We start from the raw sequence: 21478 nt of genomic DNA on the forward strand, positions 1-21478 counted from the left end.
GAGCATTCTTCAGTCCAGAAGGCAATGGATGAAGAAATCATCATCACGGAAAAATAAGGTGTTGAAGGTTGTTCAAAATATTTTATTGGGGAGTTTCTGGGTACCGGAAAACTTTTAGGAAAATTGTCAGAGGGGAAAAGGAGGAAAAGTTTTGAACTGGTTGGCCACTGTGTGGGCTGGATGGACTCCTGGTCTGATCCAGCAGGGCTCTCCTGATGTTCTTAGGAAGGCCTCGGCCTCTCTGCCCTGTTGTTGGCCCTCCAGAGGAACTGGCTGGCCACAGTGTGAAAAAAAGATGCTGGACTAGATGGACCATGGGTCTGATCCAGCAGAGTTCCACTGATGTTCTTATGAACTTATATTACAAAGCCCAAATCCTTTTTTCTTTTGCTTCATGTGCATTGTTTAAAAAGAACGACAATGACAACAACACGATAACTGATAATCTTTGTCTTAAAAAGTGACAACTTTACATTGTTCATGTGTACAGACAGGAAATAATCAATACATCTAATTTTCAGCATTGTTTTTAAAAGATAGCTATTCAGAATTTCAGCCATCTGCATGCAACTTCATCGGTATTTTCCCGCTTAATCTGTCTTTCATTAAAAAAATAGTTCAAAAAAATAAGACCATCAGACAAGGCAGCTCTACGTACTAAATCTTCTCTTTCTCTGGAAACATATACAACTTGTTGAACTGGAAAGACAGGGGAGATAAAAGACTAAAGTATAAGAAATATTTATATTTTAAAAAATTAAACCTTTCTTTTACTATGATATTAAAATGGTAGAAATAAGGATTGTGACTTTTGTGCGTGCCAGGCATCAATGGAAAAGACAGGTTACTGCGTCATATTAAAATCGAGCAGAACCCAGCAGGAAATTCTTTTGCCCCAGGTCATAGAATCATAGAACCATAGTGTTGAACGGGGCCATCCAGGCCATCTAGTCCAACTCCCTGCTTGATACAAGACCAGCCTCAAGCATCCAGGAGAAGGATCTGTCCAGCCACTGCTTGAAGACCACCTGTGAGGTGGAACTCCCCACCTCCTTAGGCTGCCCCTTCCACTGCTGAACTAAACTCATAGAATCCTGGAGTGGGAATAGACTATGAAGACCATCTAGTCCCACCCCCTGCTCAACGCAGAACCAGCCTAAAGCATCCAGGACAAGGATCTGTCCAACCACTGCTTGAAGACCGCCAGTGAGGGAGAGCTCCCCACCTCCTTAGCCATCCCCTTCCACTGCTGAACTAGACTCCTAGAATCCTAGAGTGGGAAGGAGCCATCCAGGCCATCCAGTCCCACCCCCTGCTCAATGCAAGATCAGCCTAAAGCATCCAGGATCTATCCAGGTCATTCTAGAGCACGGCTAATTCATTTCAATGGGGCTTGCGTGGGAGAATTTCCCAACAGGCTCCCCTCACTGGCTTTTGTCCCTTGCGTTAAAATAATTTCAACGGCTAACATGACACTGTCTTGCAAATCCCGTGTGCCTTTCAGCACAAAGACTATCTACCAGCTGTGCAAAGAGTGTCAAATAGATTGCTTACTGTTCACAAATATATAAAAAGAACCTTCTGTACAAAAAAAGGTGAGGGATTGATATCTGCTCCCCTATCACCGCTCCCAAATGTCGAAATCACCAAAGAAGCATCACGGAGACGGGGACTTTGAAATGTTTTCTAGTGCACTGCAGGGATCGCAAGCGATGGTGTTTTCTCGACTGGCAGCCCCAGTGGTGTGACCCCAAACATTAGTACCGTTCCACCGTTACGTCAAGTGAGCCCTGGTGGGAATTCTCCACGAAGCCTGGGAGAACCTTCGGGCGGATGAAGATGTCGGACGGATGCTAGCAGCATAGAAAGAGACGTGGAGTGCAGAGGGCGGATCGCTTTAGGTCGGCGGGGGTCCGTTGATATAGTGCAGCATGGGGTACAAGGAGCGGGCAAAATTGTTGGCCTGAGTGCAGCTGTAGTCCTCCTCTGAAGACGGGATCAGGAAGGCCAAGAGCAGGAGGAGGAGAAGGAGGAGCTGAAGGGGCAGTGCAGCCCGTAGCATGCGGTGGAAGAAGGAGGGGGTTTCGGGAGCTGGAGGGGTGGCCGTGCCCGTCTCCCTGACTCTGCAATGAGAAGAGCAAAGTCAGACATGATTGCTGGACTTTAGTTTAGCTACAAATTCAAAACAAAGGACACCCCCAGGGCAAGATCAGAATATTATAGGATTATTCTCCCTAATGATGGGAAGTGTCGTCAAGTTGCAGCTGGCTTACAGTGACCCCGCAGGGTATTCAAGGCAAGAGACATTCAGAGGTGTTTTGCCCTTGCTTGCCTCTTTTTAGGAACCCTGGGCTTGCTCGGTGGTCTACCAGGTTCTTGTCGGATATTGGAAGCTAAGCCGGCTTGGTACTTGGACAGGGGACGACTGAGAAAGACTCTGCGGAGAAAGGCCATAACCAACCACCTCTGCTTCTCGTTTGCTCTAGAAGCCCCTTGCTGGGGTGGCTAGAAGTGGTTTGTGACTTGGGATGTATAGTGTACATAGATGTATAGTGGAATCTTGCACACAGGAATGGATATATGTGGAATACAATGCTTTATTAAGGGTGGAATGGAACGCCATTACAATTCTGCTGGCAGACGGAATGCCGAAGAGGAATTCCTGAATAGTGCAGATTACTTGCAGTGTAATGCGGAATCCAACTAAAGTCCTTGTATGTGTACAGAGAGAGCTTTTGCACAACGAAGGAAGGAAGGAAGGAATGCTAAATAATCACTACCTACCTTTGATTCCTTCCACTCCCGACTTTCTTCGTTCCACCGACCTGTAAATGTTTAGAAAATGCAATATGTCTGTGTTTTGAGGTCTAAGAGAACACGGATGAAAAGTGAGAACGCTACACATTTCCAGAAGCTCCTAGTCACTGGGACTGGTAAAAGCAAAATTCACATGGTGCTTAAATCTTTTCGTTCACGAATGCCGAAAATACATAAAACACACAAGCTGCCCGCCTGCCTCATATGTTCAGACCTCAGTTTTATTTCTCCAGAGGGGACCCAAAGAAACTTTAATCACCATCATCATCTTTATTTTTCTAACCCACCCAATCCACAAGTCTCAGGGCAGGTGACATCAGTTCATAAATACATAAAAGTTTAAAATCACAATTTACATGAAACCAGTCCATCCATCCACAGGTTGTTAAATATTAAGTATCAAATATTACGCATTAGATGTTGAGGGGGTATCCTATTGGGGCTCATGGATCTTCCCATGATGGCAGAATAGCTCTGTCTTGCAGGCCTTTGAACATTTCCCCCTTCTCTATTTTATCCACACAACAACCCTGTGGGGTAGGTTAGGCTGAGAGTGTGTGACTGACTGGCCTAGAGCAGGGGTAATCAAACTGCGGCCCTCCAGATGTCCATGGACTACAATTCCCAGGAGCCCCTGCCAGCATTCGCCAGCGAATGCTGGCAAGGGCTCCTGGGAATTGTAGTCCATGGACATCTGGAGGGCCGCAGTTTGACTACCCCTGGCCTAGAGGAACCAAAGCAAGCTTCCATGACAGAGTGGGAATTCGAACCTGGGCCTCCCAGATCCTGGTTCAACACCCTAAACCAGGGGTGGCCACACTGTGGCTCTTCAGATGTCCATGGACTACAATTCCCATGAGCCCCTGCTGGCAGAGGCTCATGGGAATTGTAGTCCATGGACATCTGGAGAGTCACAGTTTGGCCACCTCTGCCCCTAAACACTGCCTCCATTAAAGATGTGCCTGAACTCTGTGAATCTTATCCATCTCCCACAAAAGTTTAGAATCACTGCACTAGAGTACAAGGAAATGCATATTTAGAGATCTACCACACAGATACTCACCTTCTTTTTATAGATGCCAGCTATCTCCGGCTGCTGCTGAGCGACTCCAGAGTCTAGTTCATCGAAACCTGGCAGAAATGCACTTATATCCTAAAAGAAGATAAACAACGGAGGAAAAAAGTTCTGCATGAAATTACACCTTTGTCTCCAATGGGAGTTTTGTATTTTTTTTTAATAAGGGTAAATCTGTCCAAATCTAACCAAGCTTCCCTCAGCCCCACCTGGCTGCTCCGTGCCGTCTTCAAGTCACACGAAACCCCCTCCAAAAGCTGTTTCAGCTTCTTCCCGATGACGTGGACTTTTTCGTCCGCTTCGGCGTATTTCCCTCCATCTGATCTGGCGAGCAAGTACGTGGAGATTTCCTGCAGGGTATGCACCTGTGGTTGCCGCTCCAGCAGTTCTTTTTCAAGTTGCTTAAAGAAACAAACAGTACGTGTTAATGAAATGTGAAGAACCAAAAAAGGAATCAGAACCCCAACCTGACGAGACAAGATAGGAACCTAAAGGTTGAGCTGCGATATTTTTGCTTACAAATATCTTTTCCCCTTAATATTTCTAGTAAGGACTAGGAAGAGGATCTGGTCTCATGGCTTGTGCCACTCAGCGCTTGACACCCACTCAGGGCGGCTGTCCCGTCCCTGAGTGCCTCCTCCTCCAATTGGCTTGCCTCTCTGTCCAGCGGCCAGCCAATCACCTTCCGTCCCCCATCCTGACCACCCCCTCCTCCTTCCAACTCCCTTTGAGGCTTGGAGGCTGCAGATTCCTGCCACATGAGAAACTGCCCCTGCCGGTGAGTTCCCTGCCAGAGGGCCTGCAGCCTTTTAAGGTCCTGAGGGGAGGGAGAGGCCATCTGCAGAGTTCTTCCACACACCCCCCCAATCTAGCGCCCGTTGTATTCCTGAATGCAATGGGCTTTGTCCCTAGTTTATTATAATTACGTGCACGTAATAAAAGTTAAGACATTGATAACATTTCAGTTATATTCTATGGTTATCTTCTATGATTCTATATGTACTGTGTAATACAGCAAACACTAAACCAACAATAACACATGGACCAGATGTCTTTCCACTCCACACTAGGAGTTCTTTCTCAGTGGTCAGGTAAGTTCAAATACAATCTAAGGACCACTGTGCCACTCTTGTTTTACCCACAGACAGCTTAAGGTAAGGGGAAGGACAAAAAGGTCATGGAAAGCAGAATGGAACTCCCAGGGAGGCAGATGGAAGCCAGTTTGGTGATTGCAGGCTGTTCTGAATCTCCTTTAGGTAGCAAAAAGAAGAATTGGTTCTTATATGCCACTTTTCTCTACCCGAAGGAGTCTCAAAGCGGCTTACATTCGCCTTCCCTTTCCTCTCCCCACAACAGACACCCTGTGAGGGAGGTGAGGCTGAGAGAGACCTGAGATTAGTGAAGAAGAAGAGTTGGTTCTTATATGTCACTTTTCTCTACCCGAAGGAGTCTCAAAGCGGCTCCCAATTGCCTTCCCTTTCCTCTCCCCACAACAGGCACCTTGTGAGGTGGGTGAGGCTGATATTCCTGCTTGGTCAGAACAATTTTATCAGTGCTGTGGCCAGCTCAAGGTCACCCAGCTGGTTGCATGTCCGTGAGCAGGGAATCAAACCCGGCTCGCCAGATTAGAAGTCCACACTCCTAACCACTACACCAAGCTGGCTCTCAAGGTACAAAGACCGAGCTCTCCCTCTTTTTCCCCGAGGGAGTCCAGCATCGCTACCCAGAGGCAGGCGATAGTAAATGACCTCTGCTCACCTCGTGCCTTGAAAACCCTAACAGATCGACACAAGTCGGCTGCAGCTTGACAGATGCTCTGATCCATTTTAAACTTACCATTAATTCTTTCCGACTCTCCTGTATTACGTGGGGATCGGCGTTGGGGTCTTTAACTTGCGCTCGATGCCGTCGGGTCTCGGCACCGGCCAGCCACAGCAACAGTTTCTGGTTCACCTCGTGGAAATCCTGTGGAAGAGAGCACTGGGCGTGACGAAAGACAGACAACAACGGTGCATCTGCAGACAGCACCATATGCAACTCTGCACTGGGCTGGGTTGCATGCAACTCGAGGCCAACAGCACCATGCAACCCAAATGGGCCAGGAGAATGCCATAGGCTTAGACCAGGCTTTCTCAAGAAGAATTTCATGCAACCCTGGGATTTCTTGACAGCCCTGGAAGGGTTTCCCAAATGGGTGGGAGTTGATTAATTTTTAATATATTTATATATTTGTTAAACATTGATTAGAATCATAGAATCACAGAGTTGGAAGGGGCCATGCAGGCCATCTAGGCCAACCCCCTGCTCAACGCAGGATCAGCCCAAAGCATCCTAAAGCATCCAAGAAAAGTGTGTATCCAACCTTTGCTTGAAGACTGCCAGTGAGGGGGAGCTCACCACCTCCTTAGGCAGCCTATTCCACTGCTGATCTACTCTGACTTGAAAAATGTTTTCCTGATATCTAGCCTATATCGTTATACTTGTAGTTTAAACCCATTACTGCCTGTCCTCTCCTCTGCAGCCAACAGAAACAGCATCCTGCCCTCCTCCAAGTGACAACCTTCCAAATACTTAAAGAGGGCTATCATGTCCCCTCTCAACCTCCTTTTCTCCAGGCTGAACATTCCCAAGTCCCTCAACCTATCTTCATAGGGCTTGGTCCCTTGGTCCCAGATCATCATTAGGCGACATGGTCATGTCGATTCTCCTAAAATGGCCAATGGTGGGCCTGGAGGGGGTGGGAAGGGGAGGGGCCTGGGTGGGCGTGTCCACAGCTCTGCTCCCCAACCATATTCTGCATGATCGTGCCACTTCTGGGGTTTCTCAAAGCCTGAAGAATGTTTTAGGGGTTTCTCATTGTTAAAAAAGAGTTGAGAAAGGCAGTCTTAGAGCCAGAGATGTATCCTATTGATGATGACACTTCCCCCCCCCCCTGTTCTATAAGGGATCCCTTGAGTCAGGAGGCTCTTTGGGGGAGAAGGGGGGAAATCATTTGGGGGAGAAGGAGGGAAATCATTCCAGACGCAAGGATCAGAAGGTTATCTATCAAAGGTTATCTATCAAGGCAAAAATGAGAGATGCGATTTCCATCCTGCCTGCTTATGGCAAAAGGACACTGAAAAGGCAACTGCTTTCTTCTGACGCACATAAACTGTTCTGTGTAACCACTGGTGAATGGTGCAAGTGCAATGTTCAGGCAACACTCTTAATAAGCTGTTTTCTTAAGAAAGCCCAGGCAGCAAGCTCCTTTCTATTGACCTGGGAACGCATCAGGGATTCTTGCAAGCTCTTCCTCCAAGTCCCCAGTAAATGATTGGCTTTTTCCCATCGTAAGTTGACCCTCCGGAGCCGGTTCTGAAGTTCTTTGGATTCGGTGCTGTCTGCTTGCTTGAAGTCTCTGCTGGTCAGGTTGACGGACAGCACGAGGGCCTTGTAGTTGTCAAAGGCCTTAAGCATCTCCTGGGGAGCACAGAAGCGGATATAGGATGCGGGGTAAGAAATCGCCGACAACAGTGGCATGGCAAAAACATGGGGAATCTTTGGTTTGACAAAGTTCATTACTTTAGCTTTGTGTTAATATGTAATATTAGCTATCAGTGTCTATTATAAATTTATGTTACGTAAAAAAAAAAAAAAATTATGTTTGGCTGAAGAAGCCAAAACTTGCGAAACAAAGGTTCGTGCTGGTAAACCTGCCACGAAATTCAGTTGGTGAACCACGAACCCATCAGAATTGGCCAACACCCTGTAGCTTGGGTTTTTTGGAAACGTAATGGTGGATCAAATGGACCCCGGCCTGATCCAACAAAGCAATTTCTTGTTTTTTCTTTCTAAAACTAAAGACAAATACCAGCACAAGGCTGATTGGGGCTGCGTTATTGACTCACTTTCAGCTTCTTGACCTTTTGCTCGATTGTCTGCATGCTGCCGACGGGGTCTGCCTTCTGCAGCTCTTCCAGCTCCTCTTCCATTGGATCCAGCCAAGCGTTGATATTGGCCAGGTCGGAGTTGAGTTGCTGCCACTGTTGGAGGTTCTGTTTCATTCTCAGCTTATTGCTTAGGTCCTGGGCTTGAAGGAGGTCCCACCTCTCGATGACTCCTGCAGATAAGGCAAAACTGTCAATGTTAAAAAAACCCAAACCAACCCTACTCTTCTGAACAAAACTTAGGAGAATTACTATTATTTCAAGATGTATCTTTGACAATGCGTCAATTGCCTCTCTTGGCCAGCAAAAAAAAATCCTGTTTGATGGGCCAAACTGGCAACTGGCTGGTCCAACCAAAGTTGAAGGCCTCATTAAACAACTGAAAGCTGGGAAGTCACCTTGACAGGCTTCTTCATGAAATATTTCAAAAAATCTAGAATGGTGGATCCCCACCTTTACCACCCTTTTTGCATTAATAGATAAATTCAGACTCATGCCTGAACCATGGACTATTGCCAGAATGGTGCTGATTTTTTTTTTTAAAGGTGACCCTAAACTCCCAGAAAACTATCATCCAATTAGTTTACTTTCCATCTTGAGCAAGCTCTATGCAAGACACTTACTAAACAAACACATGATTCAGATGTCCAAGCAGACTCTCCTTGGCACAGAACTATTGCATTTTGTTCTGGACAGGATACCTTGCCACACTGTGCTACTCTTGCCATTTGGTTGAGAAGTACAGTGGCCGGTGCGGGAAGAAGTTATTCTCAGTGTTTCTTGATCTAAAAGCAGCCTTTGATTCTATATCTAGGAACCTATTATGGAATAAGCGTGATTTGTTGCTAACAGATAAGCGTTTACTTTTTCTTATCCTTAGTTTAGATTCTGCAACTAGTTGCTAAGTTCACAGCAACTTTCTTGGTAACATGCTAGATTCACTCAAATCAGGTGGTTAAAGGGTATGTATTTTGGCCCCATGTCCACTGAATTATGAATGAACTGACTCACACTTTGAACACTTGGCCCATATCCTGTTCATCTATTATTCTATGTGGATGATGTAATAGTGTTGGCCAGCTCTCAAAGGGGGCTTAAGCACCTCCTGCCAGTGTTAAATTACTATTGCTAGTCTAATTATGTGTAAAATTTGAAAAATCAAAAATAATGGTCTTTTCAAGGTCTTGGAGATGCCTTAATTGTTATGTCAAGGGAAATACTGCGGAACGGGTGAAGCACTTTAAATATTTAGGAATAAACTTCCAATATAATAACAACTGGATTGGCACAGAGGAAATATGCAATTAATTTAGTGTAATGTAGTATGTCTGTGGTTGCTCGCTTTATGTAAAGAGTACCCAATATGTTCCAGCTACTATTTGAGTCTTCAATGCCAAATCAGTATTCCACTTTTTATATGGAATTCTCCTCTGGATTAGTGCTTTCAATCATTCTGTGGAATAAGTTCAGGCACTGTATGGGGTACATGGCCATGTGTCTGGAGACAAAGCAGAATCTTTTAAGAGACAACAGCTTGACTTTAGCTCCACTTCAGGGCAGAATCTCCTAGCTATATTCAGTACACGTATTCTTTACAAATACCTGGATTTGTTGAATAAAATGGAAAATTCGGTCAACTGGCATTCCATTTGATTCTCATCGCAAGCCTTTAAGCTATTGAGACAGATCATTTTGGACATTGAAATGTAATCTCTGTAATGTTTAGTCACCATGGCGAGCAACCACTGATAGCTTTTGGTACAATGGATGAGCTTCACACACCGATGGATTAGCTACGAAGACTGGTATGGAGTCTTTGTCAGAAGCTGCATAGGTTTTTATCCTTTATGGCTACATGCTAACTGGGGGGAAAACCCAGTTCTGATCTTTAAGAAGCCAACCATTATCAGGTTGTTGAGCCAGAAGGCCCGGATTGTATCCTGCCATGGTGCTCGGCTAACAGTCCAAGAATCCTTCCTCTGATTCAAGAGGCTCTTTTGTTGTAGGATACGGCCCATTCCAATTACTCCGACTACTCAAATCATTTCAGAATCTAAGCGGGGTTGCACAGCATCAGAAGAGGTCAAACTAAAACTAGGTAATATTACCTACAAGCCTTCTCCGTACAACCTTTGGCTGAACTCCCATTGCTAAAATGAACCTGAACTGCATGGAATCGCGTCTGCTCCTTTTCGTTACCCTCCCATTTCCCTCCCCTTACTTTCTCCCTCCTTTTCAAACTTCCGACTGGAAGCAAGCTGAGGCACGGAGCTTTCTCCTTTTCTGCTTCTGTTACACCATGAATTCCTGCATAACTGAAGGGACAATTGCCTAGATCTCAACTTTTTAACTTGAGAAACCACTGAAACTTTCTTCAAGCTTGGAGAAACCCCAGAAGTGGCATCATCGTGCAGAATATGGTCGGGGAGCAGAGCTGTGGACACCCCCACCTGGGGCCCCTTCCCATCCCATCCATGCCCATCATTGGCCATTTTGAGGGGGATCAACACGACCATATATGGTCATATCACCGATAAATATTTAACTAATTTAAACAATATTTATAAAAATTAATTAACTCAGGAAACCCTCCCAGGGCCACCAAGAAATCCCAGGGTTTCATGAAACCCCGATTGAGAAAGCCTGGTCTAGGGTCAGTTTGCAGAACAACATCTGAGTTTAATCATAGCTGAATACTTGCAAATGCCTTGTACTGAATCAGATCCTTGTTCTATCAAAATCTCTACTCAAAGTCTACTCAAATTGGCTACATCTCTCCAGCGTCTCAGGCAAGGGTCTTTCACATCACCTTCTGCCTGGTCCTTTCACCTGAACCTGGGACCTTCTGCAAGCTCTACCACTAAGCCACTACCACACAGCCCCTTCCTGGCTGCCTAATACCGACCAGTGTCTTAGGACGATGGGTATTGTCTATTATGACTGGCAGGGGCTTTCCAGGGTCTCAGCTATAGTCCTTTTATATCACCTAATGCCTGGTTCTCCTAACTGGCGATTATAGGGATTGAACTTACCTACTTCACAGGGTGGGGACAGGAAGCTACTTTGAGACTCCTTTGGATAGTGAAAAGTGGGGTGCAAACATCAACTCTTCTTCTACATGCCAGGAAGATGCTCTGTCACTGAACCACCAGTCCCCCTTCCCTTTGGTCCACCAACCCCCTTCCCTTTGGTGGCAGGGAGGGGGGAGATGCCATAAGAAGCACTGCCGATGTACCTGATTGCTTCTCCACTGCTGCAACACCAACGAGGCCTGGGCTGTTTGGAGGCTCTTCACTGGGCGAGATCCCAGAGATCTCCTTAATGCTGTCCACGCTGCTGGTGCTGAGTTGTTTTACCTGCAACAGGCAAAATACGGAGTGACGCTTGCAAAGCATGTGCATACCTGGCTATGGGCCAAGTAGAGAGTGACGCTCTCCCAAAGCATGTGCCACCTGCCTATGGGCAAGGCCTTCTGTCTGTTGCCTGCTCATTGGCAGTGTTCTTCCAGTGATGCTGCTGCTGAAGACAGCCAGAAGACTATTCAACCAAGTTGTTATCCTGGGTCAGCAATCTTTCTAATCGACCTGTTCTTCATTACAATGTTAGGAAGCTGTAAACAGCAGGTTTGTTGCCCTTTCTGTACTCATTAGAATCCTAGACTGGGAAGGGGCCATCCAGGCCATCCAGTCCAACCTCCTAAAGCATCATGGTATGCAGGAGATGAGCCATATTAGAGTCTAGAACAGGGGTGGCGAAACTTGTTTTACAGAGATCCATGGTCTCCAATTCCCATGAGCCCCTTCCACCATGGTGCTAGTAGAGGCTCATGGGAAATGTAGTCCATAGTAATCTGTAGAGCCACAGTTTGGCCACCCCTGGTCTAAGAGAACCTTAGAGGCCAACAAGACTTCTGCGGTGTGAACTTTCAAGAGTCTAAGCTCCCCTTGTCTGCATGTGGGTGTGTTGGCTTTTCTCCAAAGTTTCACTTGTCCAAATCATTTTGCCCCTACACACCAATATAGTTCCAACATGGTGCTCTGGGGAAAACACCTTATGGTGGAGATGATTGAAGAAGTTAGGGAAAGGAAAGAAGGAGAGTTTGGAACGGGATAAAAGCACCCATCCACCATGTTTTCTCTCTCAATAGAATAATAACTCACGTAGCTCGGCTTGAAGGGGGTGCTCGTCTCCGGACTGTTCGGCAGGACATTTCTAACCATCTCCCCCTGGCTGTAGGGATGCTTCTGGCAGCTGGAGCCCTCTGGCGAGCGCCACGCATGAGGTTCGGAAGCAGATTTCCCTGTTGAACCACAATGGAAAGAAATCCACAGAGAGGGAAAACACAAAAATGAGACGCTGGACCGAACTTTCTGCCTAAGCAAAAGACAAGCGGTCTGCAATTAGAGGTGGCGCCTGGTTATGACACGGAGGACAAAATGGTAGCCCCACCATTTTCCTTGCAAAGCATGCTTGATGGCAAACAAAGGTCAGCAGTGCTTCGGGGGTGGGCGATGGAATGAGAGCCATGCAGTTATAGGAGATGGTTTCTCTCTCTCTCGATCTCTCTCTGTTTTGTAGCTGAAAATACCCGCAGACAGGATTTGTCATGAGTTAACAGCAGCACCAAGAAGCAAGGGAAATACTTCTGAGTGTGAGGCTTGCCCCTACGTTAGCCAAGACCAGGCAGATTCTGTGGCATTCTTTAAAAGTCCTGTGAAACAGCATTATGCGGAATGCACTCATTGGACCAACTAGCTCAGCACATCCTGCTCTGATTGGCTGCAGCTCTTGAGGGCTACAGTGATGTCCCACCCCAGCATTCCCTTCCTGAAATCCATTAGTTAGAGAAGGTGGCACTGCCATAGCCCATCCCCAATTTCAAAACGAACAATTTATTTTTACTCCTAAAGTATATGGGGCGGAGAAAGGCCACTGGTCCAATGTTAGATATCTTGGGTTGTTTCTGAGTCTCTGCCAGCACTTAAGACGGGGCCACAAGACAAGAGCAGAGTAGAGATGGCTGCCCTTGGTTTGGAGAGCATAGCAAACACTCATCCTGGATTGCCCCAAAGAAGTACCACCTAGAACAGGGTTCCCCAACGTGGCGTCCATGGACAACATGGCACCTGACAGTACATCCCTTGGCAACTGCATTTTCAGGCAGTGGATGGGACTGTTGTAAGGCAGCGTTTGTTATTGGCCACTCTCATTCAAAGGAGATTTTCTGCTGGAAAATCAGGAGGATTTAGTCAGTTTGCTGCTCCATCTCTCCTTCAGGCTTTCCTTCTCCCAGGAAGTGTGAGGTTCCATTCAGCTCCACTTCCTGCAGCAGCCATTTTGAAACTGGCTCCGTCTCCTCTGGCAGCCATTTTGGGGTGACACTTAACACCCACTCTCAAAATTTCAAAGGTGCCCACAGGCTCAAAACCGTTGGGGAACCCTGAGCTAGAGAGAGCTTTCAGGTCCAGAGGTGGACAGCGAAGCAGAACGTCAGCCCAGCAGCCATTGTTTTAGGGGCAGGATAGCGACCAAACGGCATAACTTTTGATAGCATCATTCCATGAAAACCACAGGCTTGGGAGATTGGGGGAGGCTAGCCGGTTTTAAAACAACAACCACATGAAATCCTGACATTTCTTAAATTGGAAATTTAAAAATTGGACGAATTGACAGGTCAGATGCATGTTAGAAACAGCATTATGAGCTAGGGAAAAGCAACCTCTGCTTCATAGAATTTATGGCTATAATGATGCTGGAGCTTAAGGGAATTCATTGTATTTATTATCAAGTTTACAAACTGCCCCATTTGGATCTGTTGTCTTGGGGCAGTTTACGACATTTAACAAATACGACAGGAATACACTGTTCTTTTTCTTGCATCTTATTCTTTCTTTTTGTAATTCCGCCCCACTCCCTGTCCACTAAAAGTTCACCCATTTTCATATGAATGGAGATTGACAAACAGTATGATGGAGGATGTGGTGCGTGCGGCACAGTGTTGAAAAAAAAACAAACAATCCACCACAGAGCACAACTGGCGCATGGTGCTGACACAAGCCAGGGAGCGCATGAGAGGGGTGTGAGGAGCAGAGCGTGCGGCACAGGGAGACTGGTCATCTTGGGACACATGCAGCGGCAGGGCCCTACCCGAAACTGCTCTCACAGCTTTTGTGGTCATTTTAAGATAGGCCTCGGGATTTTCAGTGATTTCTAGATCTGGAAAAAGAATAATGACACCAGTTGCTACTTTGAAGAAAGAAAAGATTCTCTCTTTCACTCTTTCTCCCTCCTCTTTCCTCCCCAACATGTACCCTACTAGTGCAGGTTTGGATGAAAAGACCCATCTCTCCCATCACTGGCTTGCCAGTCACCTGTCGAAAATTTGCCTGGAACACATGACAATGGAGGCTGTCACTTGGTATTTCGCCCTTAGTATCTGACACTCAGGTACACTGCCTCTGAACATGGAAGTATTGTGCAGCTCTCACATAGGTTGTGTCCATTAGAAGAAGAGGCTGGTTCTTATATGCTGCTTTTCTCTACCCGAAGGAGGCTCAAAGCGGCTTACATTCGCCTTCCCTTTCCTCTCCCCACAACAGACACCCTGTGAGGTGGGTGAGGCTGAGAAAGCCCTTAGATTACTGCTTGGCCAGAACAGCTTTATCAATGCTGTGGCGAGGCCAGGGTCACTCAGCTGGCTGCATGTGGGCAGTGAGGAGTCAAATCTGGCTTGCCAGATTAGAAGACCATGCTCCTAACCACTACACCAATTATCTATGCTGTTCCCCTCCACATTATCCCTTAAGAAGAAAGGTAAGATAGGATAAAGAACAGATGTAGAAACGTAACCCTGAATTCTTTCTCCCCTCCTCTCCTGATTGCCTATCTTTAAGGGAGTAAGGTCAGAATTCTGATCTGGTGGGGTTAATGTGTGACAATGCCCAGGGGGGATTTTCTAAAAAATGCACAGGATTTTTTTTGGGGGGAGGGGGATATCTTTCCATTCTAAAGGCATGTATGCACCATTCCCCCTTCTTCACTTCCTATCCTAGCTACAGTCTGCCTTAGAGCCCCCAGAAATCACCCTGGAGAATGAAACTGGGGACAAAATCAGAATCCACACCATGGGATCTATGCAAAGCCATTCCATTACACCAGAGGTAGTCAAACTGTGGCCCTCCAGATGTCCATGGACTACAATTCCCAGGAACCCCTGCCAGCATTCACAATGATCAGGAGATACAGAAGAGACTTGCAGAACAACAGGTATGTGTGGGGTGGCCCTCCAGATGTCCATGGAATACAATTCTCATGAGCCCCTGCCAGCGAACGCTGGCAGGGGCTCATGGGAATTGTAGTCCATGGATATCTGGAGGGCCGCAGTTTGACAACCCCTGCATTATACATTCCTCGGTCATGGTACACGCCCACTACATTTCTGGCTGTGTCCCGAGAGTCTTCGGCAAAGGGGCTTCTCGACTGTCCCACGGCCAGAAAATGACGAGGAAATCATCCGTTTGAGAATTTCCTCATCCAGGTTATCATTATTTTATTCAGTAAACTCTGCCATCCTCCCCAGTTGTGACCCAAAGCGGCTTATATCATTCTCCGCTCCTTCATTTCATTCCCTACAACAACCCTGTGAGGCAGGTTAGGATGCGAATGTGTGACTGGCCCGCAGCCACCTAGTGAGATTCCACGGTTGCAGTGGGGATTTGATACTAGCCTGACACTCTACCTCAAGGGCGGCCAAACGGTAGTTCTCCAGATGCCTATGGACTGCAATTCCCATGAGCCTCTGGCAATTGGCTCTGTTGGCAGGGGCTCATCGTAATTGCAGCCTCTGGACATCTGGAGAGCCACTGTTAGGCCACCCCTGCTCTAGCTGCTACACCGCATTGGCTCCTTGGCTACTGCGCTTTCCTTGGGGATGCTAATTTTCTATCTGCGGGGAGAAATTTTTGTTAACAGTGAGCATCCCAAAGCTCATGCTCACCATGCAACCTGAAGGGGTACATCCAGAAATCTGCCACAGGATGATCAACAGACCTCACTGAGGTGCCCAGATGAGAAGCTTGCCAGCGGACATGGCTTCAGTGGCTGTTTATCTAGGAATCAAGGAGTTGGAGGGGACCGCCAAGGTCATCTAGTCCAACCCCCTGCAGGAAATTCACAACTACCTGCCCACCCACAGTGCCCCCAATTCCATGCCCCAGAGTTAAATACTGAAGTGTGGCATGTGGGATTTTTTTAAAGGGGTGGTGGGGGGCGGGGAGGTCTAACATAATTTCTAGCTGCTTGATAAGGATAACTGTATCACAAAATAAAATCAGAGTCCAGTGGCACCTTTAAGACCAACAAAGATTTATTCAAGGCGTGAGCTTTCGAGTGCAAGCACCCTTCGTCGCACGAAAGCTCACACCTTGAATAAATCTTTGTTAGTCTTAAAGGTGCTATTGGACTCTGATTTTATTGTGCTGCTTCAGACCAACACGGCTACCCAATTGAATATATCACAAATTAACTGGGAGAAGCAGTTATGAAATAAACAATAATGTACAAAGAAAACTGCCCGGCTGGATTTATCAATAGAGAAGCAGACTTTCTTGCCTGCAGTCTTTTGGGGTTTTAATTTGCTTGAAGTAAACCAGGTATAACACTTTCACTCACGTAACCTGAGAAGGAACTAGAAGTACTGTCATTGTGAAAAACTGTTACCTACAGGGTCTCTGTAGCCCAAAGACACAGTGTTGTGCTTGTAGTTCTGCCGAGGACTGAGCTTGAGGTCTGAGGCAGGATCGAAGCAGGCAATGAAACTGACCAACGTGCAGCTAGATCCCGCCCCCCAGATCCAGTCTGTTCAAACCGAAACTGACCAATAGCATGCACTGTTGGGAAGATCCACTGTTTTCATAGAATCATAGAATCATAGAGTTGGAATGGGCCATACAGGCCATAGAATCATAGAGTTGGAAGGGGCCATACAGGCCATAGAATCATAGAATCATAGAGTTGGAATGGGCAATACAGGCCATAGAATCATAGAGTTGGAAGGGGCCATACAGGCCATAGAATCATAGAATCAGAATCATAGTTGGAAGGGGCCACACAGGCCATAGAATCACAGAATCATAGAGTTGGAAGGGGCCATACAGGCCATCTAGTCCAACCCCCTGCTCAACGCAGGATTAGCCCTAAGCATCCTAAAGCATTTCTACTGTATATGTTGGGGTTTTTCAGGGTTTTCTCAGTTCGGTTTTGCCTCTTGTAACATCATGCTGAGTTCACAATAAAGAGCAGATTGAACTCCCAGTGGTCCTGGCTTCCTTGAGCCCACAGATTTCACACACAGGTTATATGCTTTTTAGTGAAAAATGTGATATATAGGGTCTCCATTGCCCATAGATACACGCACATGCTTTTGAGTGGATAGAACTGAGGAGGGTGAATCCACATCGAAATGCCTTGTGTATACTTCAAGCAATTAAAAAAAGGTACAAAAAAAGATTACAGGACAGAAGTTCTGCTTCTCTGTTGATAAATCCAGCCAGGCGCAGTTTTCTTCTAATGTTATTGCTAAGAACAGCCAGGCACGGGGGGGGGGGGGGGGAGGACGGGGGTTCACCTGAGAGAGCGCTGAAGTACGGCTCCTCTTCCTCATCCTCGTGAGAGGAAGAGCCCCCCACGTCTCCGGTGTGGTCCCACTCCAGTGGGATGGAGTCCACGCTGACAGGCGTTTCGCAGCCTGACCGTTCGTGACCCGCTGCGGGGGGCACGAGGTGGCAGAGGGACTGCGGGGAGGGCGGCACCTCCTGGACGGTTTTCTTGTGCCACGGATCGGTCTGCACACCTCTGGCATCTTCCGCATCGGCTTCGTTTTCAGAGGCCTCTTTTTCATCTTCCAGTCCCTTAAAAAACAAACAGTAAATAGACATTTTCCTACTTTTCTTACCTTTCTACGAGAGAGAGAGGGAGAGAGAGAGACTCACCTCCTCCTTTTTCATGGGTGGAGAATTCTTCTCCTTTCCCATTCATGAAACTGGTGCCACTTACAAGGAGAGCTGGGCCAACTGGAGCTGCCTTCACCTGCATTTCCAGCAGGCTAGTGGGTTGGCAGGCGAGCATGTGCATTTGGCGGCAGTGCCAGAGTAATGAGCAGACCTCATTGCTGGGTCTCACTGCTCTGGCACCGCTGTGGGCCATCTACTAGCATGATCCCTGAAGCTGGACAACAGACGTCATGTCCGTTATCATTTCTGTTATAGGGACTGCGCCAGTAGATGTGTTCCACATAAATAAATGTATAGGCTATCTTCTCTGCTGAAGTGGGCTCAGGGCAGTGGACAATGCTTAATAATGCTCTTAAAACACAGTTGGACAGTTTTAGAAGCAGTTATAACACTCCCCATGCATAAGGAACCGAACCCAGGGTTGGTGCGTGATACAGGGCTGACTTCAGTGAATATTAACTGCAGAATATTGCTGAAGGCTGGCAGAGGGAGGTTTAAAGCCACGATTGAGCCGCTGCTCAAGATAAAGTTGTGTTCAATGTTTACCGGGTGCCAGGACGTCAGCTTTTGGTGGAATCGGGAGACGCGGCCGAAGACTTCCTGGCAGTATTTGTGGAGTTCCACCAGTTCTTCTTCGATCAGAACCGCGTCTGACGGCTCACTCTTCTGAATCAGGTGCTCTCCAAACACAATGAGCTGATCAATCTTGTTGATGTTCAAGGTTATTTCCTGCTGGAAACCCTATTTGGAAGAAAGGAGCAGCTGCTTCACATCACCAGGACGCCGCTGTTGAGATTAGTTCATGCCATAAGCAGAAGTCAAGGAAGAACACGCTTTACCACCTTAGCATTTGTCTGGTAGGCAGGTGGTAGCTCAGATGGCTCTAGCAAGCGAGACAAACTGCATCCTACTGAAAAGATCAATGGTTTCCATGAGCTGCCAACCCATTTAAAATTGTATCCTGTCCCAACTATGCAGATTTTAGATCCTGAATCCATTCTCCAGAACTCTCCTTGGGGATACTCCCTTGGCCAAATGGTGTAGGGGTTAAGAGTGACGGCTTCTAATCTGGTGAGCCAGGTTTGATTCCCCACTCCTCCACATGCAGCCAGCTGGGTGACCTTGAGCTAGTCTCAGTCCTATTAGAGCTGTTCTTACAGAGCAGTTTCTCTCAGAGCTCTCTTAGCCTCACCTACCTCACAGGGTGCATGCTGTGGGGAGAGGTAGGGAAGGTGATTGTAAGCCACATTGAGACACATTTGGGCAGTGAAAGTAGGGTATAAAAACCCAGATCTTCTTTGCATTTTGTGGCTGGCTCTGTCTCCTGCAGACATTTTGGGACAGCCCCTTTGAGGCTGAGCCTGCCCTACTAAGAGGTGCCTGCAGGCTCAAACAAGTTGGGGATTTCTGTACTAGAACCATAATATTTTTTCTTCATGTTGGTCACTAAAGAAGGTTGTGTGTTGCTATGCCGTAGAAGCATCAGCTGGTTACCGTTTGCGCCAAGGTCTATAGAACAGTGGTTCTCAAACTGGGGGTTGGGATCCCTTTGGGGGTCAAACGACCCTTTCACAGGGGTCGCGGCAGGGCAAGCAGCTTGGCCAGGGGGGGCGCCATCCACACCTTGTGGGGTAGATTGAGAGAGCGTTTGTCTGTCCGGAGCAGCAGAAAAGAGCAAGATCGGCATGGTGGGACAAGAGGCAGAACTGAACTGAGAAACCCCGGACAAAAACCAATTTCTATACAGTCATGAACAATGGATCTTCACGCCATTGGTCAGTTTCGGTTTAAGGTCTGTGAAAGAGCCCTTGCATAATTTTATGGCTGGGGGTCACCACAAGATGAGGAACTGTATTAAAGGGGCACAGCATTAGGAAGGTTGAGAACCACTGGTCTATAGTGACTGCCCTCACTGGCAGTCTTCAAGCAAAGGTTGGATACACACTTTTCTTGGATGCTTTAGGATGCTCTGGGCTGATCCTGCGTAGAACAGGGGGTTGGACTAGATGGCCTGTATGGCTCCTTCCAACTCCAAGATTCTATGATTCTGCATTGAGCAAGGGGGTGGGACTAGATGGCCTGTGTGGCCCCTTCCAACTCTATGATTCTGTGATTCTATGATTCTGCATTGAGCAGGGGGTGGGACAAGATGGCCTGTATGGCCGCTTCCAACTCTATGATTCTGTGATTTTATGATTCTATGATCCTGCATTGAGCAGGGGGTGGGACTAGATGGCCTGTATGGCTGCTTCCAACTCTATGATTCTGTGATTTTATGATTCTATGATCCTGCATTGAGCAGGGGGTGGGACAAGATGGCCTGTATGGCCCCTTCCAACTCTATGATTCTGTGATTCTCCAAAGCAGCTTCCTCCGATTGCTAATTAAGAAAAATGCTACCTACATTCAGCTGCCGCATTTTGTCCTCGAAGTTGCCCTCTGAGAAGTGCTCCACGTTGGTCAGCTGCAAGTCCATTTCCGTCAGCCACACCAGGATGCTGTCCTTCGCCCCCACAAAGTCGTCCCATTGGCTGGTAAAGTGCTATAGGACAACCGGGGGACAGAGTTAGTCAACACCACCCTTGGGGTCGCTTGGCTCATTCAGCCTGTGATTGCGTGACATGCCTTTTTCGTGCATTTGGCAGCCGTCAGACTGGGAGCCAATGGAGGCCAAGGGAAGGCCCCTCCCAGGAAAGCAGGGTGGGAGGGAGAGAGCATGCCTAGGAAAGCAGGGTGGGAGGGAGAGGGCATGGCTAAGAAAGCAGGGTGGGAGGGAGAGAGCATGCCTAGGAAAGCAGGGTGGGAGAGAAAGGGCATGGATAAGAAAGCAGGGCGGGAGGGAGAGGGCATGGCTACGAAAGCAGCTTTGGAAGAAGGAGGCATTTAAAGGGCACACCAAACAGCTGATATGACAGCATCAGCTGCTTGGTGGGCTCTTTAAATTCACTGGGCCCTTAAATTTGAAGGGCCCACCAAGCTGTTAATGCTGTCGCATCAGCTGTTTGGTGTGTCCTTTAAATGGCCCCCGCCTTTCTCAGGCAGTGCCTGATCTGGCCTGTTTAAATTGCAGGGATAGGCAATTCGGTTTGGATAAGTTTGCAAAGTACCCGAATCCGCATTCATTTGGGTATTTTTCGGCTTATCCGAACCAAGTCGCCCGTCCCTACTTTCAACCAAAGGTCTCTTGGGTCCTTGCCCTACAGCACGCTTCACTGCCCCTGGTGCCACCAATGTGCATTCACCCTGAGTCTCTTCAGAATTGCTGCCACGCGTTTCTGGAGGTTGTCCCACCGCTGGTTCCCCTCGTGGACCATCCGCTTGAGCTTGCTGGCGGAATCGGTGCGGTTCTCCCGGGCCAGCCGCCGGTACTGTTTGTTGATTAGCTCCAGCTGCGTCAGACGCTCATGGATCTGACGCTGAAACGCCTGCAGCGTAAAAGAAAATGAATCACTTTAGATCTCCCGGTTGATAAAAGCAAGAGTGGGACACACAGCCTCAACCTGGACGGCCCAGGCTACCCCTGTCTCCTCAAATCCCGGAAGCTAAGCAGGGTCGGCTCTGCTTTGTGTTTGAATGGGAAACCCCCAAGGAAATCCGGGGTCATCACATAGAGGCAGGTGATGACAAATCACCTCCGAATGACTCTTGCC

At 47.4% G+C, this 21478-nt stretch overlaps 1 protein-coding gene across 4 annotated transcripts in view; it reads right to left on the reverse strand.

The window, feature by feature from the left end:
- Positions 1-435: 435 nt before the first annotated feature.
- Positions 436-21478, reverse strand: part of SYNE2 (spectrin repeat containing nuclear envelope protein 2) — a 293618-nt gene continuing 272575 nt past the window's right edge. For 3 of the 4 annotated variants that reach the window (XM_077323895.1, XM_077323893.1, XM_077323894.1), the window contains 14 exons: positions 21071-21253; positions 20233-20370; positions 18375-18569; positions 17444-17726; positions 13966-14034; positions 11979-12118; positions 11054-11174; positions 7780-7991; positions 7151-7351; positions 5729-5857; positions 4102-4293; positions 3881-3970; positions 2785-2825; positions 436-2123 (listed from right to left, as the gene is read on the reverse strand). In XM_077323895.1, coding sequence (XP_077180010.1) covers positions 1898-2123; positions 2785-2825; positions 3881-3970; positions 4102-4293; positions 5729-5857; positions 7151-7351; positions 7780-7991; positions 11054-11174; positions 11979-12118; positions 13966-14034; positions 17444-17726; positions 18375-18569; positions 20233-20370; positions 21071-21253 — 2220 coding nt within the window. In that variant the 3' untranslated portion in view covers positions 436-1897. The remainder of the gene's footprint in view (positions 2124-2784; positions 2826-3880; positions 3971-4101; positions 4294-5728; positions 5858-7150; positions 7352-7779; positions 7992-11053; positions 11175-11978; positions 12119-13965; positions 14035-17443; positions 17727-18374; positions 18570-20232; positions 20371-21070; positions 21254-21478) is intronic. The other variant, XM_077323896.1, reaches the window with a different exon arrangement.

This window comes from Paroedura picta, chromosome 2, assembly GCF_049243985.1.
Source record: "Paroedura picta isolate Pp20150507F chromosome 2, Ppicta_v3.0, whole genome shotgun sequence".
NCBI lineage: Eukaryota > Metazoa > Chordata > Lepidosauria > Squamata > Gekkonidae > Paroedura > Paroedura picta.